This window comes from Acanthochromis polyacanthus, chromosome 9 (genome assembly GCF_021347895.1).
Source record: "Acanthochromis polyacanthus isolate Apoly-LR-REF ecotype Palm Island chromosome 9, KAUST_Apoly_ChrSc, whole genome shotgun sequence".
In the NCBI taxonomy this organism is placed as follows: Eukaryota; Metazoa; Chordata; class Actinopteri; family Pomacentridae; genus Acanthochromis; species Acanthochromis polyacanthus.
Window position 1 is genome coordinate 27,022,257 of NC_067121.1, and position 23,815 is coordinate 27,046,071.

The window sequence follows — 23,815 nt, forward strand, 5'->3', positions numbered from 1 at the left end:
TCAGGAAGAAAATTCCAATAATTCCTTAAAAGTTTTATTTTCAAAAATCCCCCAAGTTTGGGAAGAAAATTCTTGCAAATATTTTTTTTAAAAATGCTATAATCTTCCAAAAAAAATCCTAAAAATATCTAAAGTGATTACAGATATATCATAAAAACTTCTAATATTTTCTTTAAGAAAATTCACAAAAAATCAACCAAAATCGAGCAAAATTCATTGGCTTTTGGTTCATTTTTCTATGAATGTTCTTAAACATTTCTTTTTAACATTTTTTTTCCACCACAAGTTGTTGAAAAATTTCCCAAATATGTTGAAAATGTGGACATCAGAAGTTTCACTGTGAAATTTTTCATTTTTTTCCCACATTTTCCAACTTTAAAATGGCCTGCAGGACAACATGACAGTTAAATGTAGAAAAAATGGGGCAAAATAAAGGGAAAAGAGAGACTGCGTTTATTCATAATAAGTGGATATAGCATAAGAAACCTCTGTTGCATCCTCTCCATCATCTTTTTTTCCTCCCAGATCCCTGTGTGCCGCAGAATTTAACCGCCACTGTGAACTGTGATTCTGAAGACATTTCTCTGAGCTGGGACGCCAGCGACAGGACAAAGACCTACATGGTGTCAGCTGAGGCAGGAGACAAATCGGTCTATTTCAGTACTAACGTCACCACAGCCCGCCTCTCCGAACTTACCTGTGGACAAAGCTACAACCTCACAGTCACACCTCACAATCGGCACTGTCCTGGAAACCACAGCGCATCGGCATTCGTACAGACCTGTGTGTACACTTCATATATGATTACTACAACTTACTATAATAGAACAGCAGAAGTGAGCTCTGGATTTAATTTGTGTCTTTTATCCAGGGCCGTGTCTTCCCATGGGAGTCTCTACCATGCAGGACTGTCTCTCTGGCATCGTCATGGCAACCTGGCAGCCCAGCAACGGGTCCAACTACTATACAGCCACCATGCAGAGCGACTCAGGCATCTCTGAAATGTGCATGTCAGAAACGAGTCAGTGCAGCGTCCCTGGGCTGATGTGTGGACACAACTTCTCCGTCTTAGTCACAGCTTCCAATCAGCAGTGTAACGTCACCTCTAGTCAGACCACAACTCTGCAGTCAGGTGAGCGTTACAGGACTGTTGGGAAGAAAAAAAATGTGGTGTTCTTAACACAGCTTACGTTTAATAACATACAAGCAATCTGATAATAAACTGATCCTGAACTTCTCATCTGCCGTTATTTGAAATCACTCTCTTTTGTTTTTTTTTGCTATTCCAATGAGTTTTTTTTTCCTTGAAATTTACAGACTGAGTGGAAAATCAGTTGAACTGAGCTAAACATTCGACAGAGGCAGCCTTTAAGACACAAATAAGCATTTCGATATGAACATGAAATTCATCCAACAAACCTTCAGCACAAAGATGGTGCAGTGCAGCCAATTGTACTCGGTAAAATTATATGGTTGTGTAATTTATTTTGGTGACCAATTGTGTAAAAGGAACTATTTTTGTATGGGATGCCTTTATTTTACTTTTGAAGAGATTTCCTGTAACACTTTTGTTGAAGTTATATTGTTTCAATACATTTATGGAAAGTTTCATTTCAACGAATAATTCTTGTACTAAACTGTAAAGAAAAAAATGTAAAATAGTTGAACCATCACATAATAATTTACCATAATTAAATAGTTTTAAATTTTTATGTGATAAAAGGTCATATATATTATTTTTGTTTTACTTAATAATGTAATCTAGAGGATATTTGCATGTGTAAAACAAATTATCTGAAATTATGGTCAAACACTACTATAATGCAAATAATCAGGTATAAAATCACAGAAAAGTGTTATTATTCATTATATCATATTTTTTAATGAAAAATGTCAGAATACTGTTTCAGAACTGGTAATGTGGGCTTTAATTGCCACAATACAGTATTATTTTTTAAAATAATTAATTAACTGAATTAAAATGGAATGGGTGTTTTTACATATAACTTTACATTAAAGTGGTGTGCTTTTTAATATGTGCTTTAATGTGATAACGTACGTCCACTTTTAGAATTATTGGATTTAAGTTTTTAAAAAATGTAAAACATTTTAATTACATAAATAACTTGATCTATAGTTACAATAATATATTGTAAACTTTACATCATAACAATAGTATAATGTAACGGATGCAGTAGAATATTGATAAATTCATGTTCCATACTGTGTTAGAGTGTGTGTGTGTTATAGAGATCATTAATTATGCATCGTGTAATGAATAAATACATTGTTGCAGCATGTTCTTCTCACACTGTGTTATTTATACTTTATCTGCAGTGCCGTGTGTTCCCACTAATGTCTCCGTGGTGATGGACTGTCTGAACAACACTGTCCTTGTGTCCTGGTCTGCCAGTCGCGGTGCTGTACAGTACTCGGTGACAGCTCACAGTAGTCATGGCAACGACAGCTGTCAGACCCCCGGTCTCAGCTGCACCCTCAGAAGCCTCACATGTGGAAACAGCTACACTGTTCAGGTAGTTGCCACGGACGACGACTGCTCCAGTATCCCCAGTCAGCCTCTGATATTCAGCTCAGGTGAGAGATACAAAACCAGTGAAGGGACTTTACTACACAATACCAAACATTTTCAATTTAAAACTTGTAGCTGAGGTATCAAGCTGTCTTTGTTTTCTCAGGCCCCTGCCCGCCTCAGAACGTGAGCGCCCGGGTCAGCTGTTCATCCAATGACATAACAGTTTCCTGGGATGCCATCAGAGATGCTGACCACTTTTTGGTTTCATTAACTGGGGAGAACGGAGGAACCAGCGAAATATACAACACCACAAACACTGCATGGTCCTTCAGCAATGCCACATGTGGAAATACGTTCACAGTTTACGTCACATCTGTCAGAGGCAGCTGCCACAGCAGACACAGTCAGACCCGGAGCATCCAGTCAGGTATGAACATTTCAAAACCCCTCCATTTTTTTGCATAAATCGTTCCATCCAGCCTCCAGTTTAACTTTGATGTTTACCTTCTAGCTCCCTGCCAGCCTCAGGGAATCACAGGCCGCCTCGACTGTGTGACCAATTCTGCCTGGATAACGTGGGACACTCCTCCTGGGGTAGACAGCTACTTCGTATCAGCTGCAGGTGGAGACGAGCATACAGCCAACTGCACCACGTCAAGCAACACTCCATGTGAGGTGGAGGACCTGGCCTGTGGTGTGCTTTATAACTTCACTGTCACTGCTAAGAACAGCCAGTGTGAGAGTCCGCCTAGTGCTGCCATCGAGCTGCAGACCGGTATGTCAGTCCTAGTGGAAGTCATGTTAAGGATTCCTTCATGCTGCAGTGTTGAACTAATCAAACCTGTGTCTTCTCCAGCTCCCTGCTCCCTGTCCAGCATCACCGCCTTCACTCAGTGTCACAACTCCACCATCCTCGTGATGTGGGAGCTCATGGAGGGCAGCGAGGGGAGCACGCAGTACGTCGCCACAGCAGAAGCCAGCAACCAAACCTACCTGTGGTGCCACAGCACAGGCACCAGCTGCTACCTCCAGGGAGCACAGTGTGGCCTCCGTTACACCATCATCGTAGCTACTTCTTCAGACCGCTGCAGCAGCATGAGGAGTCCACCCTACAGAGTCAGCATGGGTGTGTCGACCAGATCCGTACATTTTGGGAAATACACCAAAGATCAGTGCCACTCGAACACAAAGGCAATTCAAAGTGCTTTAGACATCTAATAACAGAGGCATAAATACAGGAAAGGAGGGCGAGATGTTTATCAGAAGTATGTAGGGTTCAACAAAACATGTAAAACTATTTTTAACCTGGATTTAAAGGTGGCCAGTTGGATCGGGTCTGATTTGCTCTGGAAGTTTCTTCTAGTTTTATGGTGCTCAGTAACTAAATTATGAAAAACTACATTTCTATGTTGTTGTTGAGACAGAACAGCTACTCTGATTCTGTCCAAAGGCAACAAAATCTGCCTGCGAGAGACTGCACAGCTCCCCAAGTAAAGTATTAAAGTGTGAAAATACCACTTTGTGGTTTTAGGAGAGGTTATGTGGAGGACTTTAAAATTCTCTTTAAAATTACCGAAAAAACTTTAACTTATGACTGATATCTTCAACTAGGATTCTTTTTCTGATTCTCATCAATAGTAGCCACCATGAGCCATCATTTGTAGTAGCTACATCCATCAGAGGATTTTTAATCATGTAACTGTACCTAGCTGGCACCTTTGTACCTCTTTGATGATTATGAAAATATTTTATACTTTGCAACAGAGAAAGAAAAAACAAAACATATTTTTCCATCTCACCAGTAATAGGATCTGAGGTCAGTGGGTGTTTCAGGTCTTTTATCTTCATGCTGTGGTACTCTGGTGACCCGACTGAGACTGATCAGCCTGTCAAGAGGTGTTAGTCCTGATTCGCCCTTTCTGATCTACAACTGTTCAGCAAAGTTCAGAAACTTACATTTATCATGTGATGCACTGGAGGAGTCCCTAACCCTGGATCAAGGAACACTAGATAATTAAAAGCTCCTTTAAAATTGTGGCCTAATTGGAAAATCTGTAACCCAAACTTCAGGATAAGAACTTCATATCCAAATCTACTAGTTCAGACTGGAAAACACTTCTCTTTTTTCCTTTTTTTTTTTTAAAATCACAGAGCCTTGTCCGCCCGGAGACGTGATGGTTAACTCCTCCTGTGAGGACCACAGTGTGCTGGTGTCCTGGACTCCCTCTCCAGTTGCTGAAATGTACCACGTGGTTGCTGTAGCTGCAGATGGACACGTGCACACCTGCAACACCTCCTCCAGTAACTGCAGCGTATCAGAGCTCCACTGTGACCAGCAGTACACGGTGTCTGTGACTGCTAGCCACGAAAACTGCTCCAGCAAAGCCAGTCAGAACACGACAGTGCACACAGGTGTGTGTTTTCAGACACGCAGGACATCAGTGCAAGCACTTAAGAGATACAATCAATGTTTTAAAGTTACACCTTCTTAATCATGTTTCTCTTTAGGTCCTTGCCAGCCAAGTGAACTCTCAGTTATTTTGCACTGCACCAATCAATCTGCGATGCTGACATGGACTCCCAGTGATAATGCTGTACAGTATTATGGCTGTGCTCAGACTGGAAATGGAGACATGCTCTGCTGTCACGGCACAAACCCCACCTGTACTATCAACAACCTGGACTGTGGCACCGTTTACAACTTCTCTGTGCAGGCCTCAGATGGAACATGCAACAGCTCCTTCAGTGTCCCTGAGCAGAGAGGAGCAGGTACAAAGATCAGCATGAAACTCACCAAACGCTCCAAAACTTTGTAATATTAACACTTAAATAACTCGTCATCACACTCGTGTCTCTCCCTCAGCTCCTTGTCCTCCAGAAGCTGTCGAGGTGAAGCTGCTGCCGATGCAGATGGAGATCCAAGTGATGCAGTTCAACTGGACAGCGGTCAGCTGTGGAGACACTGAGTACCTGCTGGCTTTAACAGGAAGTCTGCTGGGAGACAGCCAGGCCCTCTTTGAGATCACTTCCTACTGGACAAACAGGACCAACTTTGAGATTCCCCTCCCCTGTGGTTCATCCTATAATGCCACAGTGCAGAGCAGAAACACTGGAGGCACCAGCAGTAAATCTGTTCCTCTCAGTGGAACAACAGGTAGACTACACTTAAACGAGAGCTATTATTCAGACACATCTTTACATTTACAAGCAAGCCCGAAATTATTCAAATTATGACTTAAAGTTATTTTGCTTGGAAATGACAAAGGTGTTTCCCAAAAGATAATAAGATGATGTACAAGATGCATCATTGTGGAAAAAATAATTTCTCAGCTTTTATTCACATTTAAAAGTAACTTTAAGTTAAAATTTGTTGAATAATTTTGGACATGACTGTATTTCTGGGCTAAATATAAATGTCTTTAATTTAGCAAAGTATTTATTTATTACACATAAGTCTGCACTTACCTCACTGCCACCTTTATTATAGCTGCCATTTTCACTTCTCATACATAGAAGTCAGTAGTAATAAAACTAAATCATACCTTACATTAATGATAATATGATGTTACTGGAGCTAAGAAAAGCCAGACTAAAGAAGATATCAGTAGTGCAAAGTAATGGAGTATATTTATCTGTTACTTAAGTACAATTTTCAAGTACTAGAACTTTCCTTGAGTATTTCCATGTTATGCTACTTTATACTTGCAATCCACTAAATTTGAATGAAAATTGTACTTTTTACTTAACTGTTTTATCACACTGTCAAAGATAAAATCAGTGGTTTCCAAACGTTTTGCAGCTTATAAAAAGCAGTGTATTCAGAGTCACATTTTGGTTAGCAGCTCCACCAAATAGTTACTTTCCCTTCTAAACTTCTCATTTGATTTCATTTCAATATATGTTCAAAAAAATATTGCAGCAAAAAAAACAACAAAGATTAGAGAAGACGAACAACCAGAACTTATTTTTTTCCTCTTTCCTCTTACATTAACCATCTTACCAACTGTGTATAAAGTGGTTCAACCTGATGCTTCGCTGTAAATAATCTAATGAAATCCTAACAATATAGCATTCAGGAGAGCCAAGCTAATACTGCTATTTTAATCATTTAACTACATTTTGCTGCTGCTTTTGTACTTTTACTTATGTAGGCTTTTTTACACGGCAGTATTGGTTCTTTTACTTTAGTAAATGATCTGTAGGACATTCAAAGGAAAAGAAAACCATCAGTTTAAACTCCTATCTCTCCTCTCCCAGCTCCTTGTCCACCATCAGGAGCGGTCTACAGCGGTAACAGCTCCTTTGCAACAGTTTCATGGAACACTTCAGTGTTTGCCACCAGGTACACTGTATTTGACAACAGTGTCACACCAAAGAGGCGGCTGTGCAGTGTACCAGGACTCTCCTGCTCTCTGTCCAACATCTCTTCCAACAATCTGGTGATCACAGCCAGCAACACAGCCGGAGAGAGCGAACAAACAAATGTCACAACTGGTAAGAAGTGATGTGTCTGAGTGCACATGGAGAGGATATACAACAGGGATGTCAAACTGTTTAGTTCAGGAGCCACATTCAGACCAGTTTGATCTCAAGTGGGCCGGACCAGTAAAATCATAACATAATAATCTACAAATAACCACAACTCCAAATTTTTTCTTTGTTTTAGTGCAAAAATGTTCACATTTAAGGAATGATCTTTTCACTAAACATTATGAACAACCTAAATGCAAGTTTACCATTTACACATTACGACCTACAGATCTAAAGGCACAAAACATTTAGTCACAGGTATCAGGAACTGAAAATGATTTAGTATTTTACTTTGTGATCAAAACGACAAAAGTAAGACAAAAACAAGACAAAATATTACAAAAATGAGACACAAAATGACAAAAGAGAAACAAAATGACAAGCATCAAATGACACAAAACAAGAGACACAAAAAATTAGACCAAAAAGTGACAAAGTGACAGAAACATGGACAATCAACACAAATGAGACAAAAAAATACACAAAACGACAAAAATAAGACAAAAAACACAAATGAGACAAAAAAATACACAAAACGACAAAAATAAGACAAAAACCACAAGTGAGACAAAAAGGAAACACAAAACGGCAAAAACAAGAGACAGGGGACAAAAGTTGGACAAAAAAATATAAGAAAACAACAAACACAAGACAAAATGTTACAAACATGAGACACAAAATGACAAAATATCATTGAACAAGCTCGTATTTTACTTTATGGTCAAAAGAACTTGTCATGGTCTGGAAATTATTTTAAATTTACGGTTTGACAAATTTGCAGTTGAGGTCTTCTCTGTAATTTTTACACTTTACAAAGTCGTCCTGTGGGCCGGATTGGACCCTTTGGAGGGCCGGTTTTGACCCACGGGCCACATGTTTTACACCCGATATATAAGGATTGTGGGGTGGGGAGTAAACACGTTTTATTGGCTTTTTAAACATTTAAACTTTGCTCTTTAGTGGTGGCACAAGGACGGAGGAGGAGAGATCTACAAATGGATGGTAAGTTTGAATTTGTAAGAATAAAAATGTAGCATTTTTAATTTTCAGTTTATATTGTAAGATGTTAAAATAAAACAGTCATTGAAAGCTAAGAGGGTTCAGACAGCCTTTACTTTCAAAGCTATACTATTTTCTAAATATATTATCTTTCATACAGTCTGTATTCATCAATAGTGTAAAGGAAAAACCTCGTTCTCAACTCTGGCTCGTTTCTCCCGTCAGCTCCCTTGCTGGATGTCACACAACCATCAGCGACTGTTGTTTCCATTGAGTGGTCTGAAGTGGAGGCTGCTTCCTATTACAGCCTGTTAATATACAAGCAGGACAACTCCAATACCCAGGAACAATACACAGTGTACGGGGAAAGCATCATCCTCACCGATCTGAGCACAAACACGGCCTACTGTTTCTCTGTGTTGGCTGTTTTCTCTGTTGCTAGTGGACCAGAGTCAGAGCGAGTGTGTGTTCAAACAGGATGAGCCATTTCACAATTAAATGGGAAAACACTTCGGTGAACTGAGCTACAGGTTTCTACACCCCCTCATAAAAATGTGAAGGTCTTACTCAGTCAAACAGCAGCACTGTTGAGCGACTCGTAATACACCAGAACGTTAGATCTGGAAGAAAACGGGAATTATTGTGAGAAGCTGCACAATTTGATTTTAGTGCATCCTTGCTAAATGTAAAGACTTTCATGATTTTAAAATGACTATAAAACCCTTCATAGAAATAGGTTTTGTCTGATGTTGGTTAAGGTTGCATATTCTATTTTGGAGCTTCGGTCCTGCTGTTTTTTTATACCCACTTTTGTAAATTATATATTAGGTCTCTCAAAGGTAATATATCAGGAAGTGTTTTAACATGTCCAGTGTATTTACTTTTTGCCATTTCTAAATGTATATTTAATATTGAAGGTATTTTCAGACTGCATTGTAATAAAATTAAAATATCTGCATTCAACCTTCATATTTCCAAACAATGACTGATGTAGTTGGTTTTTTTTACATTTTCATGGTGTTTTACGTCAAAACAACGTATCATTTGTAAAAGTGTTTTATTAGAAAACAAAATGCAACAGAGCAAGAACCCAAACACAACACAAGCAGGACTCAAGTGTGTGTGGTAAAAAAAATTACCCTTTGCAGACTGCCCTTTAGAGGATTAAAACATTCTCAGACCGTCTACACATGATCCTGGACAGAGTTATGTTTGTGCCGGTTGAGCCGCATCGCCACAATACTCAGATCTGAACGTTAACCGTTCACATACACACTGCAACTTTAGACTTTTTTTTCCTCATTTTAAAGTGTGTATTGACTTTTGCACAGCCAGAAAATAATAATCGCTATTCCTGTAGTCCATTACGACTGTGGAGCTGAACCTTCAGCAGCGACTGCACCCAACCCAGCAGGAAATCCAACTCCACCCATTTACCGCGTGTAGTCAGCCTCCAAACATTATGTACAAACCCATGTCTTCCAGGGGCAAAAAACACGAACCATAGAAAATTAAAATGCCATTTTTACCACTTTTCAGATTTAAAGTGGAGACTAACAATGGTCTAACAGGGAGTGAAATAGCAGGAAAACATAAACGTAAAGCAACATTACATTGGCCAAAAGACGAGAACTCCAAAGGTCCGACGTGCTAACATTCCTTCTCTTTAGCACAAGTGACAGACTGGGTAGAAAACAGGAAGAAAAACACAGGAGTAGAAGAAGTAATATTGCTGCGAGGCAACATTTACTCAGTGCTGTGACTCCTTCTGCGTTCGCTGTGTTTACTGTGGTCGTTGCTGGACTCTCGCTGATGGTGGCTCCTCTCTTTGCTACGACTACGTTTGTGAGAACGCTGCTCTCCGTCTCTCTCTCGATCCCTCTCTCTGCTGTGGCTTCGATCTCTTTTCCTGCTCTTTTCTTCTCCTCCACTTTTGTGCCTCCTGTCTCTGCTTCGACTCCGGCTCGACCTTTTGGCCTTCCTCTCCTCCCTGTGCCTTTCCCTGTCTTCTTTGTGCCTCCGCTCGTCAGTCTCTCCTCTGCTCTTCTTGTCCCTGGACCTCTCCCTCTCAGTGCCTCTATCTTTATGGTGATCCCTGTCCTTCCTCCTGCTCCTGTCATCCCCTCCTTCTCTTTCCTTCTCTCTGCGTTCGCTTCTTCGCTCCCGGCTGCCGCTGCGACTTCTTCTGCGTTCTCGCCGCTCCTGGTTTCTGTCTGCGCTACGAGATCGCCGCCTTTCCCTTTCCCCTCGGTCCCCTCTATTATCCCTGTCTCGGTCCCTGCCCTCCCTCTCCTTCCTCTGACGGTCACGCTCTCTCTCTAGCTCTCGGTCAAAGCTGGGGCCGTGCCGGTCTCTCTCGCGATGGTGGCTCCTGCTTCTGGACCGCTTGGGCGACCGTCGGGGGCTCGGCGTCCGTCTAGGTGTCCTGGCAAGAATAATACTATTAGCTTAAAATCAAACAATCTCAATTACAAACACACATACCAGTGCATCGATTCTTATGATTGAATTTCAAATCAATATAACAGATATCCACACAGACATTTTTATAAAGACAAATGACGCCACTTCTGCCAGTTTCGAAATGCAAAGAGACACTTTTTCTAATCATAGTGAATTTTGGTGATGTTTTGGTAATTCATATATCTGAAATTAAAATTACTAATAACTGAATTGAGGACATCTGAAATCTAAGCTTTTCTTATTGAGTATTCTGTTAAGAAATCCTAAAATTTCACACTGGATATCCGACATTGAAAGTTCGATGCACATGAAAGGCAAAAATAACATGATTGATCCTAAGAAGAATGACATTTTGAAGAATAACAACTAAACAGTTCATTCTGACAAGGAAGAACTGAATTATGGATATCTGGAATATCCACACTAGCCTGAAAATGATAAAATGGCTTTCTATGCAGCACTTAAATCACACGTAGTTTATCACAACATGGATCAAATATGACAACACACTTATATAAAGTGTAGCATTAAATGTGTTATGGTTCCCAGCCTTAACAGAAGAAAGTGATCAGCAGAATTGTCCTGCGCACTTCATAGAAAAGATGCAATTGGGCAGAACAACTGACAAAATCTTAGTAGGTATGCAATGAGTGTATGGACCAGTCAATTAATAAACTGTTAAAGCACTGAGAGAAACATCCAGGATACAGCTAATTCAATGCGTCTTCATTCTAATTAGCTACACAAAAGAACGGCAAAAAATAAGCAAACACAAAATATGTTGAATCATGAGCTGTGTCACCTCGAGCGCCGCCGTTCCCCTTGCCTCCCCGACTCTGTAAAAGTGGCCTCCTCCTCCTCCTGTGTCTCCTTTTGAGCTACCTTACGCGGCCTCGCTTTTATCTGCTGGTCAATAATCTTTTGCACAGGCACTGGGATACGAGGGAACAGAGTGGAGAACCACTCGAGTTTGGTCAGGAAGGAGCGCAGCATTTCTCCGACGGTCATAACACAGCCGCCTCCCGCTTTCACGTCAAGCTCCTAGAACCAAACGGTAGGAAAAAACACATAAGAAAACTTAATTAGTACACATGGTTAGGACACAAATAAATGTAATTGCTTTTTCAATCTTGCCTCACATCAAAAAGCAATTTGTGATGACCAAGTACTGAACCTTCACCTCTGTTCATCTAGCTTAATCTCTTATATCAATCAAATGTGTCTGGCTTTACTTCTGCTAATTGTTAATAGGAAACAAAACTATAAATATCACAAAAGGTTTGCCTCATCTAACCTGTCTGGCAGTTTCTGGGATCTGTATTTACAGTGTGAGCTTTAACAATTAAGCAAAAGTTTTGGCATCTGAAGAGCCAACACCCTTCCTTCCCACCATCTGTTCAAAACGGTATCTTTAAAAAGTGGCTGCTTTCATTCTACAGACAAAAGGTGAAGGGAAGGGAGAGCAAAACACAGAGGCACATCCTCATCATGCTGAGGGGACGAAGAGAGAGCAGCCTTGGCTTCCTTCTTCCGTCTCCCAAAAGCAAAATGAACTCTAAGCAAAGATTTTAAAAAAACTGCCCACAGTGTAAGCACAGATCAGAGCAGGCAGGTAAGTGCACACCAGTTGAATAGTTATCAACTTTATATGGTAGAGAACAGCCGCTTTGCACTCACGCAAACCAACAGTGCTGAGATACAATATCCAATTCACCTGCTGCACAATGGGCATCTAAAGAAAAAAACAGGGGAATTAACCAGTTGGGTAGGATTTCATAATGATCAATTCAAATATATTGCAACAGAACATCAAATTAGGCCTGGTTGCACAGCCTGGGATCAAATTATATTTTATGTCAATATGGAAAAAAAAGAAAATCACAAGAGACTTATGCAAGATTTGAAGAGTTATACATTAGTGGTTGTGTTTGTGTGAGTATACATGTGAATGTTCCAAATGCCATCTATCCCAAATTTAGTTTTGTGCAACAAGTCCTGACAAAAGCTTGTCCAAAAAAAAAAAACAAAAAAAAAAAACAAAACAAAGGGCATGCCTTAATATTTACAATGACTAAAAGATTTACTCAGCATCACACATGGTACTTACCCTGATACAAATCAGCAGCAGAGCAGTGAGCAAGTAACCTAGCTACTCAGGTTTAGAGGACAAAAAACTGGGGACAATTAAGCCAAATGAAGGCAAAGGTGAAAAATCAGCTATGAGCATCACAAGGGGGGGGTTAACGGATGGCTTTTAACGTGTGCGGTTTAAGTGTGCATTTCATGGAGAGAAAAAAAACATCAAATTATTACCCGGGCTGACATACCTCCTCATCATCCAGGAAGCCATCGTACCATTCTATCAAGTCTGTAGGGGGCTGAGTGTATCTGCGACACAATGAACAGAGAGCACAGTGATCAGATGTCACACAGATATTTGTTCTTGATTTGTTTCATAATCAGCCTTCAAACATGTCAGGCTAATACAGGCAATAGCTTAAACAAAACTTTCTATGATCTAAAACCTCTACATGTAAGATCTAGAGTAACCAAATCTGTTCATACCTTATGTACATGAAGCCAAGTGCTCTGATGTATGGAGAGTCTGTGTGAGTGATCAGACCCATCAGCTGTTTGCGAGTCAGCTTGAGAGTAAACAGTTTGTATAGAAGACAGAAAGCAGTAGATACAATCCCACCAGTCCCAACTCCACGCACCTAGTAAGGATGAAGAACACATATTCATAAAGCACATCACTGAACAATGTTTACCGCTAACCTTTCATAACTAACTATCAGACTTAAGTACAATAATTGGAACATTATTTGACCAAGTACCAGTAAATTGGTCTCACTCGTAAATCATTTGTTTTCAACAGACTGGTACCTCCACACTAGTACAGAAAACACAGAGGGGGGAAGAGATGGGGAATATAAAAAGCACGTACTTCTCACTTACCCCTCCGCACATTCCAGTCTGACCGGCAGTCTTTCTGCTTCCCTTTTCCCAGGGCTCAACGTGAGTCACCTGTGGACAGAATGAGAACATGAAGGTAGTTCACACACACCTGTCCGCAAGACACGTTCTGAGTCGCCTCCATTCACACCACAAATAGAATGATCCCACCCGTCATCCAGACGCTTCATGAGAAATGCCAAGAAGAATCATCTCAGCCATTAACAACACAGCTTTACTGATATCTTTTCAACTTAAGAGGTACAAAAATCAACTATCAAATTGTTGACTATTCCAAATATTTTACTCCTTTATGACAGTAAAGTATTTGTAACTTTGCTGTAGACAAAACCAGACACCTGAGGACGTCACCTTGGGCTTTGGAAAAACACTGATGGACATTTTTCACAATTTTCTTATAGATTACAGACCAACCAATTTATCTAGCAAATAACTTAAGTGCCTCAATACTTCTTTCTCTTACTACTCACTACTTTCTCTATAATTTTGTAAGGTTTTCATCTTTCTACGTGAAGTGCCTTGAGATGGCATGTGATGTGAATTGGCGCTACAGAAATCACACCGAATTGAATGAAAAGGCAGACCAGCATTGACGAAAAACTAACAACATATGGTAACAAACAAAGTCTGATTAAACGTACCGTTAAAATGCTGTCTATTGTATAAGAGAAGCCCACTGATTGGACCTAACTGATCCAACTTAGCTTAGACGCTATTCTGTGTAATTAATGATACCTTGAAGTTACTAGTTAGCACTCAGTGGTTTAAAATATTCGGTGCGCAGTTACATGAAAACAGCAAATATCTCCCCGTTTCTTAAACTATAAGTTAGTTAAATCCAGCGCAACCTGACCCCAGTTTAACTTGTTACCTGACCAATACTGTACATTATCACCACAATAACGCTAGCTTGACTGGACGTGCTTATCTAACTAGCATGCGGGTTAGCATAAGCTAACATTACCTTGAAATAGATTTCGTCCACAACTTCGTGGTAGGTCTTTAGTTCATAAAGCTGAACTTTGAAATACGGCGAGGACAGTACATTGGTAAGAATCATTGGGTTGAGGTTCATAGTCTTTTCGTTACCCCACAGGGGCAGTACATTTCCATGTTTCCCTGCTGGAGGCTTGCTAACGGCCTGTGCTGGTAGTTGGTTTCCGACGTTAGCCATGTTAGCTGAATCCCACGCCGCTAAACTCAGGTTACCGTTATCGTACCTCCGTCTACACAGCCATCAATTACGGATAGTCAACTGTCGACCGTCAACAATTTCGTCCGTTTAGTTATTGCAGAATTTTGGTTTAACTGATGATAATAACTTCCCGCCGTTGTTTTCGCTGTAGTGTCGTTGTGAGGTGGAACCGGAACTGTAGTGGTGCAGTGTGAACGGATTTCTGCCGGGACTGACGGTGCGTCAACACGGCGAAGGTCTCTTTTCAAAATAAAAGCATGGGCGCTTTACAGCGCAAACAAATGCACATAACACTTGTAAACAGATAAGGTGTAATTATAATTTACTAAAATAATTATGCATTAAACATTTCTGGGATTTTCTGACTTTTCATTTTAAATTAATTGGTACTTTGATTTATTTTTTTCAAAAAAATATTGACCACAATATTATTGATACATGAATGGTTTCATGGTGTCTTTGTCAGGACTTTAAAGGTCCCATATTGTGCATTTTTCCCAAAAAATTAGTCACCCTCTCCACTAAATGTGTCTTTGAATTTTCAGCTTAAAATACTGCAAAGTGGGTTTATTTTTATCATGACTATATCACCCCTAGTTTTAGTCCTGTGATTTTTTTAAAAATAAATTTGCAAGGTGACTTTGTCAGATAATGTTGTGGTTATAAAATCAGTAGTGTAGTAGTGCATAGCATAATATTGTAAATAACTCTTAAGTGAGTGTTGATTGAGATGCAGTGCTAATAGGCTGCAGTTAAGTCAATATTTCATAGTCATTCCATTACGTGAAAACAGAACAGAACTTATTTCCTTGTGAATGTTTATGTCCCGACAGTAGAAAAATCTTATAATTCAAACCATCGTTACACTTAGCCTAAACAACTTTTAGTAAAAAGACAAATGAAGTGCAGCAAAAATAGTGGTCCGAGTGGATGTTCTTTTCTTTATTTAAAAATTTGGCCATGAATACAAATAAATATCAACACATGGAACGTAGTGTATGTACTAAAAAAAATGTAAATAAAGTCTCCACCATCCGTTTTCTATCATTTTAAATATATGGACAGGAGGGACAGACACTGTTCTCTCTCCAGCCACTTATGCTATTATAAATTATCACTGATAGAGAAATTAACCAGTGATTGCCTGAGACTCTCTCCTTGCATAAAATCCTGCGTCCTTCATCCTCCAAAACCCTCCATTAGAACGTCAATAAGCAAAATACTAATACAAAAATGTGTGGTACATAAGGCCTTTACAGTACAGACATTTGACTTTTTGTCTCTAACAATGAAACAAAATCACATTCATACCACAGTGGGTGAACAGAGAAGTGGGATACTTATACCTACTTTTGAAAAACATGGGGCAAGCCTGGCAGCTCAAATGGCACCAAAAGGGCTGAGCAGACTTACAGTAGGCATCCCATGTCCTACCATTTTTCACACAGCTGAAGAAGACCAAGAGATATGTCATCTTAGGAGACACAATGTTTCAGTAACTTGGCCTTCAGCTCCACTTCTTGAACACTAGAGGGCTGTCCCGGCCAACAGAAGCTGCAGGTCAGATGGGAAGGGATTGCATAAGAGAAATTAAATCTCCTGGAGTGAAATGGGAGCAAGTTCCAGCGGCACATCCACTGTTCAGACTTGCGGCCCTTACATCAGTGTAATACGGCACCCTTTGTGAGAGACACATGCTTCCCAAAGCCTAGCGGTTGATCACCACCTGCTCGAAAGCTCCAGTTGCGACCCTGAAAGAGAATGTCACAATGTGTTAGGTGACGGGAAATGAGGGTGGTTATCCGACCTGGCCGAGTGACATTCTTTTATGTGCAAAACTACCACAATGGTGTGAAATTTAAATAGTTTGGACATGGAAATAAACATACAGCATAAAGACAACATACTGTACATGGTTAACTTAAAAGCTCCTCATTTAGCATAATTGTAATGCCCCATATTTGTAGGAAATGCCTGGTGTGTGGCACCCACGATACACAGTTACATAATCAAACCCACCTTGTGTGCTGACTTCCCAAGGCTGTACTCCCACCAGGACCCACAAACAAGCTGAGCCCCTCCTCTGCAACAACACACACACATACAATAGAGAAATGAGAAAACTGGCACACAGTTAGGGTTTGAAAACGCCTTGCTGACACTTTGTAGTTTGTCGGCCTTCAAAAATAAATGACTGGTAACTGGGGGATGTTATAGGGAGCTGGTGAGACAGCTGACAACAAACCAAACAGTCTTAAAACTTTAAATATTTTGAAGGAACATTCAGGGAGGTAGTTTATATTTGAGGGTAGAAGACGACGTTTTGTTCTAAAATGTGTGCACCGTTGCTGAACACAGTAAATGTCTGTCTTCTAGAAACACGACGGCCTTGGTTGAGGACAGAGTTTGTAATAGGACAGCTATCCATCCATGAGGTTAAACTGCCCTTGTGGTATTCATAGAACAGATAACCTAAGCTCTGTAATCAGCAATGAAATACAGTTTACATTTCTGTTAAACTACCATCATAATAAAATCTTTTTTTGCCTTGGGATGTCGCACTGAGCACTTAAGAGACACTGTGTTGTTGCATTGCAATGCCTTCAAGTAATTTGATCTCATCTGCAAGATGGTGGGCAACTTTCCACATCAGGATTAGGTGTACACACCCTCTGCACTGGAGTCCAAGAAGCCATGGCTGAAATCCTGGCTCTGTAGAATTTTCTCTATTATGTCATCAGCATCCACCCTGGTGGCATCAACTCTCTTCAGCTGATTCTCCATAGAGTTCTGCTTTACTGGGTGTCTAAGGGGGGAAAAGAAACAGGATTCAGTGCTACAGATACTGACAAAACATGACATGACCAAACATAAGTAACCAAACTCGGACACACTAGTCTATTCATGAGTTTGTTTCCAACCAAATAAATATGCAATGCTTCAAAACTCCAGAGAAAATATGTGAGAAAGAAAGCTCACAAGGGAAGAAAAACATGTATATTAATGTTATTATTGCATAGTTTGATTATTTCTGGTCATTATAAAGTGTAGCTGAGTCAGACAATAAATTACAAATACAAAGTTTCATTGTTCTGGATTTTGTACATGATGGGAACTATGTGCTCCAAATGCAGTACAACTTGTTAATCGAGAACTATTTTCTTGTAAAGTTGCAACATGCTGCGTTTCCAGCAGCTTGCCCATAACTGATAAACTGTGAGTTTCAGAGTATTGTGGATATTTTAAACTCCAGTCAGAAAACAGGCAAAGACATACATTTTTGGATGTCACTGAGAGAACCAGGCATTACCTTAGAACTTTGGTAGGAGTGGAGGGGTTTTCAGATGCATGATGGCAGATTGCAGAGACTGGAGGAGTGCTCCTAAACTCCTTCTCTCCTCTCTCCGTGTGATCACTGGGTTCAAGGATGCTGCCGATGCCTGTAGAGGCAGAACCTCCTGACCCGCTCCGTCGATGGCTCAGATCTGTTAAACTGGAGTGATTCGAGCTGTAACCTTCAGGGCAAAAGAAAGAAATCTCCACAGTGTTAGTTGAAATGTTTATGATTTGTGTTTAGAAAGTGTGGTAAAATGGTTGCATTTGTTTAAAAGGAATGTGTTGCTGTGTTTGTACCTGAAATTTTTGACAGCTGACTTGCATAGCTGGATGTTCTAGAGTGACCATACATTATAAGCTCATCTGGGACTGACACTGACTTTCCTGGATGGTCTAAAAAAGAAAGACAAGACACTCAGTGATTCACTATGCAAATCACAGGCTTTATGACAACTTTTGTTGTGATCATTTACAAAGACAATTCTCATGCCGCGACTGCAAAACTTGCCAGGATTTTAACCTTTTAATGTTGATTTTTGAATTATAACAGAAGCTACTACCATCTCCCACAAAATTTGTGCTTTTTATGTAAAAGTATTTAAAAATAAAGGTTATATACTGTAAACAACAAAGCGCTCTTTAAAGCCACAGTGTACATATACATACATGTGAACGAATGGGCTATGTGGATGTCCCCTCCTTTCCTGTCCTCAAGGAGACACTCTGCTTCAGACTGTGGAATTCCCAGAGTCATGGCTGTAGATGGGGGACTAGAATGTAGAAACAAATCAAATTATCTAAAGACAGGATCATGCCACTGGAAAATATTAACCCTACAATTGTCAGTTGTTGTAAAATAATTTTAAAGATGTTACAATCACATAAAATGCACACATAAAATAAGTAATTAGTCTATGCCAATTGGGTTTCTGATGCAACAGTCACTAACACAGGAAACTCCACTCCACTTCTGCTGAGGTAATATATTTAACTCGGTAATGAGGACAGAGATGCAGACACAGAATTTAAAAGAAAACAACAAAACAAGTACAACGTCATCTTTCCTCTGTGTACAGTTGAAATTACTCCACACACACACAATGAGTAACACTGTGTGGGATGAATGACTAAGTTTTAGAAATCTCCAAGGCAGCCGCCTGTGTATTATTACACAAAGCAGAGTTGGAAGAGGAATGAATATAAAGGCGCTTGTTGGCTGAAGAAAGCTTAGTGTTTGCACATGGAACAGGCTTTGCCAGGAGTGTGACGTTACATCACATCCTTTGTGACAAACAGCTCTACATACAGCTCTTGATTTTCCTGAAAATGTGTCCTCTGGGCTGAGCTGATCTCATATCAGCTGTTGCTCACTGCTGACGTTGGACAGATGAATGTCTGGGTGAGGTGCTGTTAGCGCTTCGATAAGAAAGATAAGCTCTGAGCTCTAAAATTGATCTTAATTTTAAACTCTGTGGCTGTTGCTAACAGCAGACGAGTGACAGTTTTCAGTTTAGTAACAGGATGTGATGAAGACATTGTCCTCTGTGGTTCAATGCAGACTTTCGGACTTTTTTTTGGTAACCACAACCTTAAGGTTTTGCAGTTGAACAGAGTTGAATGTAACAAACAGTTTACCAGTCCCTTAGTTTCAACGTGAATTCATATTCAGTTGAAATGAACAAATGAATGAGGTCAGGAAGAGCTCTTACGTTTTAAAGCAGGGGTCCCCAGACATAAGTTGTGTGGTGATGACAACCTGTAAACAGACACAACAACAATATTACAATCAGTTTTAGGTAGGCAGGCAACTGTGTATATGAGATCCGGCTTCCTGTGCAGTGTGGTTTCACAGGGTTGCTTTTAATGATGGTTTAGAATAAGATCTTTCAAAGAAATATATGGCGATTGTAGGTATGTGCCCCAAGAAAAATATGCACATTTGAAATACATTCCCATGGTTCAGGCAGGTTGCACACCACAGGCTCAGACATGTCTTGTATCAATCATCGTTAGGTGTTCAACTTTTCCATCTATGTCATCCTTTAAACTTTCTCAAACAGAGAACTCAACAACTGGGGATTTGCTTGGGGGCAATGAGGTCTTGCAAGACTGGGTGGTGTACTAATCTCTGCAATTCTACCATTGTTATTCCTGCATTCAAATTCAGTTACTGCTATTAAAATGTACAAACAATTAAGAGTGAATCATTCAGTGTGCTAGACACTCCTAAGGACATTTAGCACACTGCTTAAAGAGGTCTGTTGAGCTGTGCTTCATTAACATACCTTGAGTATTGAGTTGTCCTGTCTGGTGTTCTTTGTGTCATATCCTTCGAGGAGACATCGTCGAATAGTGCTGCCAGACCCAGCAAACTCTGACAGGTTCAAATCAGCAAAGCCCAGCTGCACAGGGTTAGAATGGATTCAGAACTAAATTTAAACAGCTTAAATATAGATTGTACTAATTAGCCATTTGTGTGCATTTCTTTAATCAAGTGTTTTTGACCGTGAAATCACAATTGAAAATTTATTTTCCATTAAGAATCGTGTTATGGGAATGTGTTGTTAAAAGAGACAGTCTACAAATGATAGGAAATCATGCATATGTGTGAGATGGGACCTTCTAAAATACATTGGCCCCATTCTCTGACCACCGTTAAAGTTAGTGGTTAACATGAGGTATGTTTTACTGCTTTTTCAATCAGTAACCAAAGCCGGAAACTACAACAAAAACATTCTTAGTCATTAGACTCGCCCAACTATAAAGTTCTCTAAGGACGTCTGAAGGACTGCTATCATCTACATTTTTGATAAGACTGTTTAACTGATCTCTTGAACTTAAGCTGCTTTGTTTGCAACATATCTACAGATTTTAATAGAGAAGTATTACCTTTGCAAAAGTCTTTCCACCCTTTAATTCCTGAAATGACAAAAACAAGTGTTATTACATTTCTTTGTTTGTTTTGTTACTATCTTGCACAGTATATTGATTAAAACATTGGTAACTCTTTGCAGTATGATAAAAGTCTACACAAAACCCTTCACTGTAGTGGTGAGGTTACAAATTAACAGCTCCTCTGGTATTATGTAGACTTTCTTCGCACATTCAAGTCTTTATTAACTGCCTGTATTCCGCTATGGGAAACTGCTACTGTGCATTTTTGTAGTGCCAACAAAGCAGAACTTGATGTCAGAGAAAAATGTCCTGTACCTTGCGCACAGACACCCGGCACATACAGGGGTCCAGCACACCTGTCCCAGCACTGGCACTCATCTTACACATGAAGGAGAATCTCTTCTTCCAGTGAACACAGTTGGCTTGGACGGGTTCCCTGTGACACGAGTACAATATTAAGGTGCACTGCTTCATACAGAAACACACAGGCATGCTGGATACTGAAAGAATAGATATTAATCCCAAGTCTGCATCTACATTAGCCTTAAATTATATCAGAAAGATGTGTCTCATACCATTAAGTTGATGAAGAAATGTGAAGTCTATGTTTCAAACAACCCCTCACAAGTTTTATTAGATGACAAACTTTTGCTAACTGATGCTGGGTTATGTCTAATCTCAGATTATTTAAATTAACTAGTGTTATTGCAGATTGACATAACTTCTAAGATGAGATGTTCACAATAATTTTCATACAGCCCTTTGAAACAAATTTGTGATTTTGGGCTACATGCGCAGTCCTTGAACTCTGGGGAGTGTTAGTTAGAAAATGCAGAGGCAACTCCCAGAGCAAAAAAGAAAGAAATGAGATTAAAGTTACAGGAAAAAATTATTTTGAATAATGTAGCATTGTTTATGATGCGGCATTTCTTCTTTTTGCAACATGCCTGCTGAATAATAGATATCATAATAGAATAATAGAGTCATGTTGTGGCCAAAGGAAGAATAATGTTACTTCAGTGCATTCATTCTTCACTGTTGTTGAAGAGCAGGAATTTAGATGAGTTTCAGGCAAACTATAACCCCATACAGGTCCTGCTGGTCACTGTATTTTAATGGCTTAGCTTTTTGATTGCAGAAAACTTTGGTGAATGTTTTTTAAGTGTGCTTTGGAGATAAATCTGGCCTGACTTGGCTGGTAAAATTGACTTGTTAGGGAACATGACGAATGTACACAGTGGACAATGCTAGTCATTGGAAAGACAATAAGGGGATGTAGGTTTGTAGTACATATTTTCCACATGGACAGGGAAAAATGTAGGGATTATTTTTAAAATAACACTGCAATAAATAGAGATAATAACAGTGTCTTGACCCCATATGTCATAAACAAAATTGTCACTATGCTTGTATTAGGAAAAAAAAAGAATAAAAGCAGTGGCTGGACCAGGACAAAAACTAAGAACACAGTGTTTATAGTTTTTAGTGGCTGACAGTTACCATGGTAATGAGGGCCAGCGGTTGACATGTGCTAGCGGTGTCCGTTTTTCCACAGTGACTCATTTAAGTTCTACAAGCAGTTATAATTATGGCTCCACGGAGGAGACTGGCATCATATGCTCCTTTTGCCATGGAAGAAAATCACGTTTTTGAATGTCACTGTCAGAAATCTAAAAATGAGACGGTAGCATAAATGTATAAAATGATCCATCATAATTATTATTATTATCATCATCATTATTATCACCATTATTATTATTATTATCGTTATTATAGTTATTATCATTATTATTGTTATTATTAGCTGGTGTTTTATTGTTTATATTTTATTGTTTAATATCTGACTAAAAAGACGTTCCAGTAAAACCCACCATTAACAGTACTTGTTGCCTATGGACACCAGTATAAACATAGGTTACCGATTTTTGAAAACTCTAATTTCTATCAGTATCTGTGTTTCAATGATAAAACAGACGTCTCTGGCTCTTAAAATCACTTGAAATCACTGTAGCCCTAACTTTTATCGTCTTCTTGCATACAAGTCTTGAACTGCTGGCTGGTAAGTAAAGTTAGCGGACAGCTGGTGTAAGCTAGCTACACGTTAACTAGTGTACACATTACTCTGAAAGCTGTGCACTGTTGTACTTATTGAACTTTAAAAATGCTAAACAGGTGCTTAATAAAAACAAAAACGAATATGGACTTTTAAAGCGGTCATAAGTTTCGCTTCAGTTTAACGCTAGCTTGTTGGGGCAACATGCTATAAATATTAACCTCGCCAAAAATAGAAAAAAATCTTACCGACTCGATTCCTCGCCAAATCCTCCATCCAGGAGCCTCACTTTACAGAACAGTACTTCGTTCACGAAGGGAATCGATGACAACTCCTCCAAGTCGAAATCTACTCTGAATTTGAATCTCTTCTTCTTCATAAGAATGAACGACATGGTCCTAGAAAGTTGTGTGAGGGCAGCGGGTCCTGGCTGACAGACAGCTGGACACTTTCTCTGCTGTCACTGCTGCTCTCTCAGCTGTTCAAACTGCTGCTGCTGCTGCTGCTGCTGTGGACACGATTCAAAGTTCAAACCTCTTCCTTCACACCCACTGAAAAATACCAGCCGTGACGTGGCGGACATTCCGTGGTTTCATTGGACAACTGGGGGGAAAAAAAGGGAAATATCACGACCGATTGTAGTGGCTGCACTGTGGGTTGGATAAGGCACGTTACAGTCTGGCTGAAATTTATTATAAGCGCCTGCTGAAAGGAGAAACAGGGTCTTCTGCAAAAGTGAATGCACTGAAGTACCTTTCTGCTCCCGTGACAACAACATGACTGTACAAAAAGAAATAGGGATAAAAGGAGAAGGAAGAATATCTATTAATCAGCA

General features: G+C 39.7%; 3 protein-coding genes across 4 annotated transcripts; 1 reads left to right on the forward strand and 2 right to left on the reverse strand.

The window, feature by feature from the left end:
• The first annotated feature begins 4,308 nt into the window (after positions 1 to 4,308).
• On the forward strand, positions 4,309 to 8,544 carry LOC110953513 (fibronectin type III domain-containing protein 7-like). Its single transcript, XM_051953682.1, has 6 exons — positions 4,309 to 4,945; positions 5,042 to 5,302; positions 5,397 to 5,687; positions 6,791 to 7,027; positions 8,024 to 8,065; positions 8,288 to 8,544. The coding sequence occupies exons 1-6, from the start codon at positions 4,708 to 4,710 to the stop codon at positions 8,542 to 8,544; spliced, it is 1,326 nt and encodes a 441-aa protein (XP_051809642.1). The 5' UTR covers positions 4,309 to 4,707.
• Positions 8,545 to 9,102: 558 nt separating this feature from the next.
• Positions 9,103 to 14,908, reverse strand: prpf38b (pre-mRNA processing factor 38B). Of its 2 annotated transcripts, none has more exons than XM_022223209.2 (6): positions 14,466 to 14,903; positions 13,484 to 13,552; positions 13,091 to 13,242; positions 12,853 to 12,913; positions 11,328 to 11,566; positions 9,103 to 10,487 (listed from the first exon to the last, which is right to left on the reverse strand). In XM_022223209.2, exons 1-6 carry the CDS (start codon positions 14,673 to 14,675, stop codon positions 9,809 to 9,811), a joined length of 1,410 nt encoding a protein of 469 aa, XP_022078901.1. In that variant the 5' UTR covers positions 14,676 to 14,903; the 3' UTR covers positions 9,103 to 9,808. The 2 variants fall into 2 exon arrangements, with proteins under 2 accessions (XP_022078901.1, XP_051809407.1); XM_051953447.1 differs by lacking the exon at positions 9,103 to 10,487 and adding an exon at positions 12,203 to 12,257 and having other exon boundaries at positions 11,423 to 11,566; positions 14,466 to 14,908.
• Positions 14,909 to 15,611: 703 nt separating this feature from the next.
• LOC110953514 (protein FAM102B-like) lies at positions 15,612 to 23,598 on the reverse strand. Its single transcript, XM_022197562.2, has 12 exons — positions 23,229 to 23,598; positions 21,243 to 21,363; positions 20,922 to 20,951; positions 20,318 to 20,434; positions 19,742 to 19,788; positions 18,699 to 18,802; positions 18,330 to 18,425; positions 18,007 to 18,211; positions 17,366 to 17,502; positions 16,716 to 16,779; positions 16,357 to 16,447; positions 15,612 to 16,250 (listed from the first exon to the last, which is right to left on the reverse strand). Exons 1-11 carry the CDS (start codon positions 23,372 to 23,374, stop codon positions 16,405 to 16,407), a joined length of 1,110 nt encoding a protein of 369 aa, XP_022053254.2. The 5' UTR covers positions 23,375 to 23,598; the 3' UTR covers positions 15,612 to 16,250; positions 16,357 to 16,404.
• Positions 23,599 to 23,815: the final 217 nt, after the last annotated feature.

Bases quoted from the DNA above. Each gene is read 5' to 3' on its own strand.
- LOC110953513 (XM_051953682.1), top strand. From the start codon at position 4,708: ATGGTTAACTCCTCCTGTGAGGACCACAGTGTGCTGGTGTCCTGGACT. The intron at 5,303-5,396 runs GTACAAAGATCA...TCTCTCCCTCAG, and splicing joins CCCTGAGCAGAGAGGAGCAG to CTCCTTGTCCTCCAGAAGCT. The intron at 8,066-8,287 runs GTAAGTTTGAAT...TTCTCCCGTCAG, and splicing joins GAGAGATCTACAAATGGATG to CTCCCTTGCTGGATGTCACA.
- LOC110953514 (XM_022197562.2), bottom strand. From the start codon at position 23,374: ATGTCGTTCATTCTTATGAAGAAGAAGAGATTCAAATTCAGAGTAGAT. The intron at 17,503-18,006 runs GTAATGCCTGGT...TTCCCCCCTTAG, and splicing joins ACTCCTACCAAAGTTCTAAG to ACACCCAGTAAAGCAGAACT. The intron at 16,448-16,715 runs GTGGGTTTGATT...ATTCTCTTTCAG, and splicing joins TTGGGAAGTCAGCACACAAG to GGTCGCAACTGGAGCTTTCG.
- prpf38b (XM_022223209.2), bottom strand. From the start codon at position 14,675: ATGGCTAACGTCGGAAACCAACTACCAGCACAGGCCGTTAGCAAGCCT. The intron at 12,914-13,090 runs GTATGAACAGAT...ATTGTGTCGCAG, and splicing joins CTTGGCTTCATGTACATAAG to ATACACTCAGCCCCCTACAG. The intron at 11,567-12,852 runs GTATGTCAGCCC...GTTTGGTTCTAG, and splicing joins GCTTCCTGGATGATGAGGAG to GAGCTTGACGTGAAAGCGGG.